The sequence below is a fragment of the Sinohyriopsis cumingii genome, unplaced genomic scaffold, assembly GCF_028554795.1.
Source record: "Sinohyriopsis cumingii isolate HCF-2022 unplaced genomic scaffold, ASM2855479v2 utg001110l, whole genome shotgun sequence".
Lineage (NCBI taxonomy): Eukaryota > Metazoa > Mollusca > Bivalvia > Unionida > Unionidae > Sinohyriopsis > Sinohyriopsis cumingii.
In genome coordinates this window covers 1,418,846-1,433,022 of record NW_028315961.1, presented here as the reverse complement: position 1 = coordinate 1,433,022, position 14,177 = coordinate 1,418,846, and the positions used below count along the sequence as shown (strand labels likewise).

At 34.6% G+C, this 14,177-nt stretch overlaps 1 protein-coding gene across 3 annotated transcripts in view; it reads left to right on the top strand.

Annotated features, from left to right (window-relative positions):
• Positions 1 to 14,177, top strand: part of LOC149772833 (nephrin-like) — a 311,073-nt gene that overhangs the window by 247,755 nt on the left and 49,141 nt on the right. The window contains exon 17 of one of the 3 annotated variants that reach the window (XM_089947219.1): positions 6,211 to 6,235. The exons of the other annotated variants lie outside the window; for them this stretch is intronic. Coding sequence (XP_089803345.1) covers positions 6,211 to 6,235 — 25 coding nt within the window. The remainder of the gene's footprint in view (positions 1 to 6,210; positions 6,236 to 14,177) is intronic. 3 annotated transcript variants of the gene reach the window in all.

Genomic DNA, 14,177 nt, shown 5'->3' with positions numbered 1-14,177 from the left:
GAATTTAATTCAGAAGTAACACCAGAAATGAGCTTCCTGCCCCCATTTCTGGTGAAAATGAAAATAATTTCTAGTAGGCAATGAATTAATGAAGTGAGCTTGCTGTTCATTTCATTCATTTGTTAACACTCTCAATGCATTTTTTCCAGTCAGATTCTTATCAGATGTGGTATATATATATATATAGTAACAGGATGAAGGTAAATGACACAAACTTTATTAGGTAGATGTGTGATCCAAACTTTTTTCTGTCTACAGTTTAAAAACAAGTGTGGACTTGCCTTTACAAGCTGTCATATATAATTTTTTTCATTTGAGAGGTATTCAACCAAACATGTGCCCATTATTAACACATTATGTAACCTCTACATTGACATCATGGAGAATTCTTTTTTCAGTTATTTTATGTCTATGCCCACTTACTTTATGTATGTAGGAAGGTAGGTTGTTTAATGGTACAGCAATACAATACTGGCTATTAAAAGTTTCAATGTACAATTTTGACAAATTAAATATTTTAAAATGTGAGGAGATAGAATTGCAATAAGAGAAAATTGACTAGCATTTCATTGTCAAGATCACTTTCTTATAAACTAATATTTGTTTACAATGGCTCTTGTAGAATACTAAAAATTGAGGTGAAATATGTAACCTATGATTATACTGTTTTTTTGTTGTACCTGTGTAGAGCCTGACAGGTGGACAACCAAAAGCTGCCACAAAATATAATTGCTATAAAAGGATATTCTAATATTACAGATAAATGCTCAATAAATAATCAAACTATGATCTCTGTCTGGGCTGCAGTTAAATAATTAAATTTTTATTATATCAAATGGATTCGCAAATATCTTTCAGTTGATGGCACTAAAACACTTGTATGTTCATTAGTACTTTCAAGACTGGACTATTGTAACTCAATTCTGTCTGGTTCCTCTTAATATCTACTCCAGAAACTTCAAAAAGATCAAAACACAGCTGCTCAGATCATACTTAGAGTACCATGATCAGAGCACACCTCCCTGCTGCTCTGTACCCTACACTGGCTATCCAATCGATACAGAATCAAACACAAAATTTGTTCTCTGTGCTACGTTTCACAGTCGGACTCTAGTCCAACATACCTATCCGACCTCACCCATGTGTACACACCAGCAAGATACTTATGCTCCTCTTCTGACAATCATATACTCATTATTCCCACTATGAAAACAAAGTCATATGGACAGCGTTCTTTTGCATACCAGGGCCCAGCAACGTGGAATGAATTGCCCACTGAACTTAGACACAAAGACACAGTGATCCCATTCAAGAGGACTCTCAAAACTCACTTATTTTGACTGCAAGAACAAACTTAAAGACCTAATAATGTTTCCTACCTTAAATATTCTCAGCATGTTTTTTTAATTTTCTTTTTTTAACATTTTCTAATTTCATGGTGTTTGTTTTTGTAATCATATCATTATATGTTTTTTATCTTATAGGTGTTGTCTAATGTTGTAAAGCGCTTAGAGCTTCTAAAGATTAGGCACTATACAAAGTCCTCATTATTATTATTATTATTATTATTATATATATGATATATGTGTGTGTGTGTGTGTCTATATATGCTTATCATTGAATTACCATGAGATATATAAGTTTTTGCAGGCTTAGCTTGCTATACATATATTTTATTTATATCACATACAAATACACATACTTGTTTATCAGACACATTTAAGATTGACTTCAGGCAGCTGTGTTTTGACCGACTGAATTTAAAATACTACATATAATTTTGATTACAAAAAAATGCTTAGTAAAATTGGATAGGTGAAAACTTACACATGCTATTTCTGTTAGAATGCAGCAGATCACTGTATAAACACAAATGCTTTCTTTATATATTTTTCCATTGGATTTAGACTAAATGTCAACACCTATCTTCCATTTTACAAGAAAAGAGTTTTACTTGGGAATATTGACAAACATTCAGGTTTTCTAATTTACAGAATTGCTCAAAATTATACAAATTAAAAATTAATTTTAAAAAAAGTTTATGTGACTGAAAATATTTATGCTGTGTTAATTGCAACTTTGTGTGTGTGTGTGTGTGTGTGTGTGTGTGTGTGTGTGATTTAGATTTTTAACATAACTTTAACAATTTTCCAGTCATATTTCTATGATGTCTGCAGCGCAGCAGTTTAAAGTGAAGCCTAGCACTGGGGCATCATGCAGCAGACATGTAGCATGATGTCCCACCCAGTCACATTATCATGATACCAGGCCAACCAGTCCTAACATTAACCTCTTTATGCTGAGCACTTAGCGAGGCAGCTGTTAGTACCATTTTTAGGAGTCTTTTGGTATGACTCAGCTGGTGTTCGAACCCATGACCTCCCACATCTGGGACAGACACTCTAACCACTAGACCACCAGAGCGGTCGATTGCAACTGTAACAAATTTGATTTGAAATGGTCTGTAGGTAAAGTAATTTTTTACTTATATGGGTTGTTCATAAATAGGTGTATTACAAATGTTACATTGGTCCTGTGTGGCTGAGTGGTCTAAGGTGCTCGGCTTTATAGATTATTGACATGTAACTTCTGTTAGCTGTGGGTTCAAGTCTCAACTTGGCCAATGTGGGTATGTGAAAAACTTGCCAGTAGCTTCCTCTGGGTCTGTGTTTCTAAAATATGTTGGCGCTCTAAGGAGTGTATGTGAGCGTCTCTGTGTTTGTATGTGTAAAAGTCATCATTTACCTAGGGTGTCAAACCCCATGTCTTGCCCTGTTCCCAAACTTTTCCCAAGTTCTTACTCCACCAAATATACTGGCCATTATATATAATCTATCATGTGCTGAAGAATGGCATTAGGCCTACAACACAAGCAAATGTTGCACAAAAGATGGTAGCATATACTTAGTATTAATATCACTATTGCTGTTCCTGGGGTGTGCTGTATGGCCTTATTTTACTAATGCACCATAAAACCCAAATTCATCACCATGCTTATCATAATCAATATTGTTTCATACCTAAAATATCTACAACTATATATGGATGTAGTTGCTGGGCTATATGCAATCCTTTGCTTAGCACTAAATAGAGATATCTGTTACTTGTACAAGATAGAGCATGCATTATGCTTTACATACTGTTTGCTCTGTTTCATCAATATATATAATTCTTGTGTTTTTCTAATATAAGAATAACAAAATGCATTTGAAACTTTTGAAAAGTCGGATAACAGTATATTATGGTAACATGTATTAGGAAAGGTTATACTCTGCTGGTTCTTTGGTGGATAAATCCATGCCACAGATGATCTGCATTAAATGAATAACACCTCTTATTTGGCTTAAAAGACAAATGCTAATTGGTACATTGCTTTCATACCTGTCATAAAATTACATATCACACACAAAAACACAATTGTTTACTCCCCAAATTCCTGACACTGTCATGTTTCGAAAAACACTATTTTTACTAATCTTCGAAAAGGAAGAGAACTACTTTGGTATATGCCCATAATATGTGCATGTATAAAAAGTAAGCTGCGTAGAAGTCATGTAAAACTATCCTTTGGGCAGCTTAATTTGCAAAATATTATAGAGGCACTTAAACAGCAAGGAAGTTCAGTATAAACAGGCATTCATGTATTATTTAATTGGTTGACAATAGCCACGTGATGTGTTAAGTCCTTTGAAGACCACTATGAGGGAACCCACTGAGGTAATTTTGCACAGGTGAAGTTCACAAAATGGAACAAGCAAATTCATTTAAGTTCTAGGTACATCAATCAAATGCTAGAGCTAGATGCATGTTCAAGAATAAAAGTTATTACACATCATTGCCATAAATGGGAATGTTTAAACCATCTGTATTAAAGATTATTGGCAAATTTGTCAACAGTGTCAGTGTTTCTTTATCTTGACATAAAACGCACAACATTATTATCTCAGTTGTCGGTATAGTGTTTAAGTGTGATTGATGTTTAAATTGATTCCTGAAGCAATAAGCTGTCATCAAAGAGTAGCAAAAATAAATTTAGAACTCCAGGTTGATGAAGTTTCACTTTGTGAAGCACAGCAACATTAGGTAGCATTTAATTCTTGAAACACACAGCAAACACTGTACCGACATAATTCATTCTGGAGCGTACGACATCCATCAAAAATGTGACACCACATATATATAACTTGGTTAACCAAAGAATTGAACATTCAGGTTCATTACAATTACTAACTATTAATTGACCAAAGCTTCTTATGATGATTTTAACCACGAAATAGATTGATTAAAGCACAATAATAAATATGCTTGTGTTTGCACGGTTCATTTGTCTTCATAACACGTTAAACACTCTAACTGGCAGAGCATTTATTAATGTTGTATTACCTGTGAATCCCCCATTAAAACTGAAAATATAATGTCCCACAACCAGTTTTCTCCCAAGTAAATGGTCAGTCCCGAATGTGAAATTATTCATTTTTCTATCGAGACAAGCATGTCTCGTGGTCAGACTGTATCAGATACATTTTTAACAATTATTATGTTATGATCGGCTCCGGTGGCCTAGCAGTTAGAGCGTCTGCCTCGGATGCATGAGATCATGGGTTCGATCCCCGGTCAAGTCATACCAAAGACTTACAAGAATGATACTAACAGCTGCCTCACTTGGCATTCAGCATTATGAGGTTAGTATTAGGACTGGTCGGCCTGGTGTCAGGATAATGTGACAGGGTGGGACATCATGCTACATGTCTGCGGCATGATGCCCCTGAGCTAGACATCACTATAAACTGTCACACTGCAGACATCATAGCGATATGACTGAAAATTTTTTAAAGCTATATTAAACATCCAAATCGCACACACACACACATTATGGTCATCACGAACAACTCTGTTCTGATCAGGATTTGCTCAGTGAATCTAGCAGGGAAGTTTGAACAACAGTACGATCCAGTGTCAGCTGAGTATGAAGATGAACAATAATGACACTTGCAAACCCCTTATTGAGCTATTGAATGCAGCAAAAACTGCATCTAATTAAGCCTTCATTTTGCCGTCAAATGAATTTTAAAAACAGAAACTTGATGTGTATTGGACAACATAGCTTTTTGACACGTGAACTGACAGTCCTTTGGACCTCAAAACACACTTACACTTTAAAAAAACCCACCCAGTTTAAGTATGACAGGTATATACATTTAAAATTGCAGATACATACTGTACTAAATATGATTTTATGTATATAAAATTTTCTTGTATACTAATTGACGACATATGCTGTTTATATACATGCATTGCTTTAAAGAAACTTGCAAATCCTAATTTTGTTCCAAAAATAAATGTAACCAGTCAGAAAAATCATGATGGGGGTGATGAGTCTGAAGTACTAGATACAGTAGAAAAATTGACTATACACTTACACTTTAACTGAACTTCTGGTAATAAAATATTTTTTATGGAGCAAAGGAATCAAATGTCTTATTACTGCCAGGATATTAATTTGCTAAAAAGAATAATATCTCTTTTGACATTAAGATTATTGCCAGTATATTGGCAGATGGTCATATCCATTTAGTGTTTGCAAATTTCCCAGTAAAAGCAATTCAGTTTTTCTTTTAAACTCCAACCCCTTTCGAAAATTTCTATATCCCTCAATGGTTGTGAATATGGAGTATATTACCAGTGTGTTGTCAGATATTTTCTTTTCTTACCAATGTATTTGATCAGATGCAATCATCAGTGCAATTTAGTGAGTTGTAGAGTATATGTATTGTCTGAAAGCCCCTTTAACTGTTAGATCACTTGCATGATATATAATGAAACTCGTAGCAAAGATCTAAATATTTGTCTTGAATAGGTTTAGAAAGAAATGCTCATGTGTATGAATGGATCCATTTTGCAAAAGGCTGATTGATTGCCAATACTAATATTGGTGATATTTTCAGTTCCATCACAACTGCTGGTCCATCACAGATTGGTTAAGTTTGACTTTAAGGTTATTTCAGGTACTGTGGTGGAGCATCTGTATTCCAAAAATACGTTTTTAGTTTTTATTGCTTTTTTATTAATTTATTAAAAAAATTATCTTATTTACAAACTTTTAAATCCCGATATTCTATATGTATAAAATAAAGAATAACTGCAAGTAACATTTGGGACTTCATATAGTTTGCTAATGTAATTTGAGAATCGTAATATATATAATTTTAGGTACAACCTTAGAGCTTAATGAAAGGTAAGTGGAAATTTCTAACCATTGTATTATCTCCCCTCCCCCCATAAAACTTCTAGCAAATAAAAACAAAAAAGATTTCAGAAATTAAATTGTCTGAAGGTTGCAAAATTCAGTTAGAGGATGGCAGATTTGGCAATCAATATTACCTTAATCTGACGGCTGTGGACTTTAATCATGGAATAGAGTGCCAGCAAAATTTATAAATGTCAACTCTTCCTCTATTTCACACTAAATATATCCAGTGGCTGTAGTTAAAATAAAAATAATATATACCAGCTAACATTTCAGCATTGCAACAACTTTGCATCAACGTTGTACTAAGGTTGTGGCAACATTGTCATATTACGTTGTGGGAATGTGATCTGGTGAACTTGCTTGAATGTTGCTAAAACGTTGTTGTTTAATGTCATAAAGTAACATTCCTACAACATTCTGACAACATTCAAAAACATTGTTGAAAAGTGAAGAATGAAAGAATGTTTCTGAAAACCCAATATGTTCCACAGTGCTATCAAGAAAGTCAAAAACTTCAATTAAACATTTACAAAAATGTCAACAAAATTGTATCCATCTAGGAGGAGCAGATATAAAAGAACTTTTAAGAAGGCTGTTATTTTCACCATATTGGATCTGAGGTCTGTACCATATTCATATGGGATGCATGTGTATGTGTGTGTGACTTGGATTTTTAACGTAGCTTAATTCTTCATTCATATCGCTACGATGTCTGCAGTGTCGCAGTTTATAGCGATGTCTAGCACTGGGGCATTATGCTGCAGACATGTAGCACAATGTCCCAACCAGTCACATTATCCTGACACTGGACCGACCAGTCCTAACACTAACCTAATAATGCTGAGTACCAAGCGAGGCAGCTGCTAGTACCATTTTTATAGGGCTTTTGGTATGGCTGAGCTGGGGTTCAAACCCACAGTCTTCCATACACAAGACAGATGCTCTAACCAATTAGGCTACAGGAGTGGTCATTTGTACTGAACTAAACATTGCCAGTCATTTAACCATAATTGAATAAGTAGATTTAAGATGATAGGCCACATATAGGTGCACAAATCATGCAGACACTGATCAAATTTGCACACTTGAAAGGCAGTGATGCATCATTTAGTTCAAAGTAGCACATATAAAAATACACTCTGCACAGTATACAATATTTATTTAACTGTTAAGATAAACTGAAAAAGAATCTGAAAAGATTAAATAGTAAGGATAGTTAATTAAAAAGAGAAACATGGTATGAAAAAGAAAATAATTCTACATATATAGAACCATCACTTTATTTTTATGTTGATTTTTAAAATTTTTTATTAAGGTTAAAAATCAGAGTTGGTATCCTTCACAGCAAAGTCAGTCTGTGTCTTGTTCTGCTCAGGCTACTCTAAGTTGAAAAGATATACTGCTTGAACTAAGTCACGTCATCTCAGCACTGCTTACTATTCAAGATAACTAGTGTAAAGAAACTTTGTTCACTGTAACTGTGTATCCCTTAATATCATTAAGCAGGGTTACATGTTAACTTCTGCACTCTCTTGTCAATTTAAGCAAGTGGATGGTGAAATCAGTTTGCACAAAATTAGATTTTATTTGTCCAGATATATCACTTAAATAAAATGCCAAGTAGAAACACAAGAAGATGAATATAAATGTTAGTTTTCTGTACAGTATTTTGGTGTCCCTGGCACAAGGATGCAAATCTGTTTTATTTGTAAATTAAACATTCATCCACTTTTTACAAATGCAGTACCCAAAAAGACAAAATCAAATCAAATATTCATGAAATAAGAGCATAATTCCTGAAGATCTGATTGTGCAAATTAAGTAACAGTACTTGTAACATTGGTAATTTGTAAATTATGTAACTCATCAGCTAACTTGCATGATCATGCCAAAAATTCAATATATATTTATTGTATTTGTCTTTAGTTTTTAAATTATAACATTTAGATTATTGTAAGCAGAACAAGAAAGAGGCTAATTTTAAGTCAAATTTCAAATCTATCCTTTTCTTTAAATGTTTTGCTCCTCATACTTATCATTCTTCAACAATTGAGAACATAGAAGAAATTTAACAAAAAAAATAAATATATGACTTAAACAAATAATGCACAGATTTGTGCATATTCGGTTGAATTTTTCAAGTTCATCTATATAAATCTGTAAGTATCCCCCAATCACACATTTTGACTCTCACCGGCACCCCATCCCTAACTAAACAAATTATTCCAGGCCTAGATTAACAATTCTAGAATGAAAATTGTTACCTGCTACAGCCATTTGCAGTCAACAAATCTAAGAGACATATACCTTATCACAAGGCCTTCTTCAAAGGAATAACTTCTAGACTGGAGTCATGAGATCAACTTGATGTTGGTCACATGACAAAACCTTTCTGCACAAAGAAGGAATGAACATTGCTATTACGCTGTAGTATGATCCAGTTAATGAAATTGTGTTGTCCTCGTAATTGGCAGGCTACCATATGACCAATCCTGAAGATGTTCAGAGCCTTAAACATGAAGTAGTAAAAATACTGATCTCAGAGAAACGTAAAACAACATATCAGTTACCAAGAAAGGGAAGCACTCCTGAGTCTAAAAAGAGATAATTCAATCCTGATACTCCCAGCTGACAAAGGTATAGCAACTGTGGTTATGATTAATAGGGACTACATCTAAAAAATTACGACACTTTTGATGGATGAGAAGATGTGAAGTTAAAAACATGATCCCAGTAGCAAATACAAAAGTAAGTTCTTTTATACTCTAAGGACATGGAGAAAAATAAAAAGATAAATAAATATCTATACAACCATATTTATCCCACTTGTGAGGAGGTATCAAAGTTGTATGTACTCCCCGTGGTACATATGATGAACACCCCTTGATCCTATTGTTTCATGGGTTGGTTCTATTACTTATCCAGTATCGAAATACAGAGCAGAAGTGTTGGGTTATGGTACATCTTACATAAAAACAAAGCTGATTTTGTCCAAAAATTTAATGTTCTGGAAGAAACTCCAGGGAAAAAAGTTAGTTTCCTATGATGTGAGCACCACTTTTACTAGCATGCCTGTTGACATTCATCCAAAATAGGCTCTTGAAAGACGCAGAGTGAAACAAATGTACTACTTTGGTGTTAGAACAAATAATTACTCTGTTGATATGGGTCTTGAATACTACTTTTTTCTGCCAGGGAGAATTTTATCAACAGAAGTTTGGGGCAGCAATGGATTCACCAGTGTCTCTTATTGTGGCAAAGTTATATATGGAAGATTTTGAAATGAATGCTGTTTCCAATGCAGACCATCCTCCATATGTGCAGTTTCATTATGTGTATAACACTTTAACTATGAATAAAAGATTGAAGAATTTACAGAGCATCTCAGTTCCATGAGGTGAAAGTGGATGGAAAGTTTAACTTTTTGGATAATTGTGTGCACATTTTAGACAACGAGGGAACAAAAGTTACCATTTACCTCAAACCTATCCATACTGACCAATGTCCTTACTTCAACTCCAACCACCATCTTGAACATAAAATATCAGTTGTGAGAACTCTTTTGTTACAGTATCAGGTGAACAGCACTGTCAGTGTTGAGGAAGACTGGGTGTTGGATATTGATCATATGAAGAAAGCTTTGAGGGCCAGTGGCTGCAAAGACTGGATCACTGATAAAGAATGGAGGAGGGAAGAACATCTGAAGAAAGATGACAAGGCTGTAACTGTCCCTCTACTTTATATTGGTTGTCTCTCCAAACAATTACAAAATCTTCCCAAAAATATGGAGCAAATGTGCTCCACAAGCCCTATAACACCATCCACTCATTCTTCGTACATCCAAAAACTCAAACTCCTTTGAGTAAGAAGTGCTCGGTCAAAAAGACTACATTGGGGAAATCGCTTGGAACCTTGAAACAAGAGTTAAAGAACACCTGTACACCAAACAGAAAATCCAGCAGTTGGTGAACATTGTAGAGAATCAGGGCATACTATTTCTTGGAATAACACCAGGGTACTTGGCAGAGAGAACAATACCTTGAGGAGGAAAATAATAGAAGCGATTGAAATCTTGGAGGGGCGGGGGGGGGGGGGGCAGTGTTGAACTGTGATTCTGGATTGGAACTTCCGCCAATGTACAGAAGAGTTTTGTCATGAGGTCAACATCATATTGATTACGTGACTTCAGTCCAGAAGTCATTCCTTTGATGAAGGCCTTGCGATAAAGTTGAAAGCTAAGGACTCTTAACCTTTTATGATTCTGGTTTTTAGATTATAAATGTTATTACTTAGCAAATAAACTATGTAGTTGATAAAAGATGTTACTCATGCATACCATGTTTATTACTCACAAAGGCCTCATGTTCATAATTATCAGTCAAATAATGCAAGTATTAAATTATTTAAACCAACATCATGATAGTAATAAAATTAAAAAAAATCTCAAAATGATATGGCTCATTCATGTCTGTAATTGTAAAAATTTAATCACCTTTTAATGTGCATTTCTCATTTTTAGTCTATGCATATCAGCACGTCTATGTCTGTGTAAACTTTAGTTTGTTAAAATTTTAGTTGTAATTTATTTAATTGTATTATACTTGAAATTTTAAATATAGTTTGTTGAGAACGATAAATCTTACTCTCTTGAGCTAAGCGAATGTGCAATTAAAAAATGTGAACTCAAGCATTTCATCATGTAAACCCATCCCCACTATTTTTCTTGACAACCCTGCCAGCACCCCCTCCAGGTGTATCAACATAATATGTTTCATGCGAGTAAGATAACAGAAGTATGCCAAACACTATGTTATTTGATGTATGGATTGAACATATTGGCTGATTGACCACACTTTCTTTGTTTGGAAATGACAAACACCACCTGGCATGGTGTTAACAGGTGCATGAATTCAGGCATGATGAAACAGTCGAGCAAAAAATAATCTCTGTACCACAAGAGCAAAGTTACTTTCTGCAAATAAATATGCTAATTATAGGTTAGTTAATTAATTAATGTCCATACCTGGACAGTTGAAGTTAGCAGATAATTCATCATCTCAGCCACAAATGTTATTCTGCTGGTACAGGAAGACCAACAAACTTTGTTTTGTACATTGATAAAAAATTAAAAAGTCTATGATTGGACATTATATTTATTATATTTAACTATAATTGTAAAAGCTAATGAATCACATACTTTTCCACAAAAACAGTAACCTTCAGTCAGTTATTTCTTTGTCAGCTAAGAATACAAAAAATATGTTTCAACAATAATTTTTGAAATGTTGTGTGAGACCAAAATAGGCCTGTAATTTTGTGTAAGATTGTATTGTCTTAGTATAATGGTGTTACTTTTTTTCCTCATTAAGGAAGGTTTGTTACATTGTAAGGTGAGCTTATTCTCATGACTATGAACTTATGAAATAACTGAAAAAGCAAAACCACCAAGTTTAGTAAAATTCAAAATATAATTTCTTTCCCTAGAATACAAAGTAAACATATAAAAGGAAGGTACAGTATTGTGAATTAAATCCCAAATAATCCTGAAAGTTACATTACAAGTAAACAAGTATAGTGTGTTCCAAGTGATTCAATTGGCACTTCAAATCTTGAATGTGGTAATATATTAGTAGTGTCGAACTTACTAGTGTGCCAACATTCTTGATGTATCACAGTGATATAATCCAGAATCTCCTTGAATGAGTCTTCAATAATCACAAAATAATTTTTTATTCCAGAAGTTAATGGGCAGTTTGTAATGCCAGTGATTAATATAGATAAATAATTCCTCTCAGGTTATAACTGAACACAGCTACAACTGATCATAGGTTCCCCAAAGAATGACATGAAGACAGGAATGAAGACTTTCTTGACAAAACCTCATTTATATACTGCCCGTCTTCAACTATGTCTCAAAAACATTTTCAGAAAATACTAAATCATCTTCATTGAATATTACACCACGCTGTAAACTTAATTGCTTCTAGAACCTTATAAGGTCAAAAGGCCATATCAGTATGTTTATATTATCTTAAGGTACAGTCTACAATCATGGACAAACATTAAGCACACCATATAGATATACACAATGATGGACAAAGTTAAGCACACAGTATAGATGTACATAACACTTTTTAACAGTTCCAAATGCCTTTTTCCTCTTTGCATTAGTGGAATTTGCCAGCATTCTTTCAGCAGGTCAAAATTCATATATATATTTCTCTCATACCTTAAGTTGATATGCATCAGGCTACTCAAAGAAGCACATAATTAACTGTGTATCACATACTAGTCCAAGCAGCAGGGCTAAACCAGCTTCAGATAATTTATGCTGGACAAGTTTAACTTCTTTACTGGAGCTGATGGATAGCATCTTATTGATAACATTGCAGTCCACTTTTGGGCAAACCCAAATGTTTATCTGACTTAAGCAGATTCAGAAAAGCCCTTTAGTTTGCAAAAGCAGTGTGTCACAAATATACATGTGCATGATCACACAGGTAATGATCCTGAGCTGCTCAATAAGTACCAGGAATTGCTTGGATTTGCCAGAAGTTATTTAACTTATCTCCTTGGTGGCAGCCTTTACATGATCACAACTGACATGGAACTAAAAGTTGGCACCTATGAGGATATAAGAGAAAACTTTACAATGTGTATCAAATTCGTTTAGTTCTAAACTAGTCCATCCATTTGGGTTATATGTTTCTGCTCTGACCAAGCGGGCATCTAAATGCTGCTGCTCAAGAATGGGTTTCCTTTTGCTACTCTTTTGTCTCCTTAATTTGGTGGTGAGAGTGGATTAATGTTCATCTAGCAGATTCTGTCCATGGTTGCCAAGGTAAGTCATGCCTTCACTTTCTTCGGCCATGGTTCACTTTTAGGGAAAGCACTTGAGAAACACAACATCAAATCTTTAAATGTTAAAGGAAATCCAGCAGTACCAAACTTGTTTAAACTGAAGCGTGTCTCCATACAGAAACAAACCTGAGCTGTTATTTCCCTCCGTACTTATCATAATGTGAATCTGTAACAGTGTTGTTGTGATTAATAACCCAAGCACCAGAGATCAAAACCGTCAATGTATTTTCAGATTTCCAAACATCCTCAGAAAAGATGTATTTCTGCCTGGTCCCCTTATGCTGACATTCAAATTGCTTTAAGCAGTGGCTAACCAGCCCTAGGCACCAATTGTACAACTGCAAAGATCAACATAAAAGCAAACTGGGCCATGCCATTGCCAAATGTATAAGTGTTAAGCTTGAAGGAAATCATTTGGCTGCGTTGTTGATGCCAGTGTTTTGAGGATTGAGCGATCTCTAGCAAGCTAGCTGGCTGATGAACAAAGAGCATAATAATGATGTATATCAGTATACAAAATGTCAACATTGACCCTGGGAAAGGTGGATATCTTTTACACCCAAGTGAGGTGCATTTGCATGATGGTGGTGAATAAGAAAGACAATACATGTGACATGCAAGAGGTAACATACACATATACCATGTATAAGGCTAAACTGGGACCCATCATAACTACATCCATGGTGTTTTGACTGTTTGAACTGTACACAGTATCTATATAGTTGTAAGCCACTCTCTGCCTAGAAATAACTGCAGATATTCTGGATATAATGTGGATTTCTTTTTGGTGCTAATATGCAACTTCAATAAGGACAAGCACAATGACAGCTCATGAAAAACAGCAGAGAATGCCATCTTATGTTTTTGGAGCAGTCTTGTTGTGATAGCTGATCTTCTTTGTACCTCAACAAGCACCGGGACACATCTATGGAATGCAGATGCAAAAGCAGCTATCATGATCAGACCAACAGCAAAATGCAGTGTCCTGAAATCAGTTGGAACAACATTTCACTGCATTTATCGACAGCATCGACAGCATCTTTAAGACAGTTAAATGACCCATTTT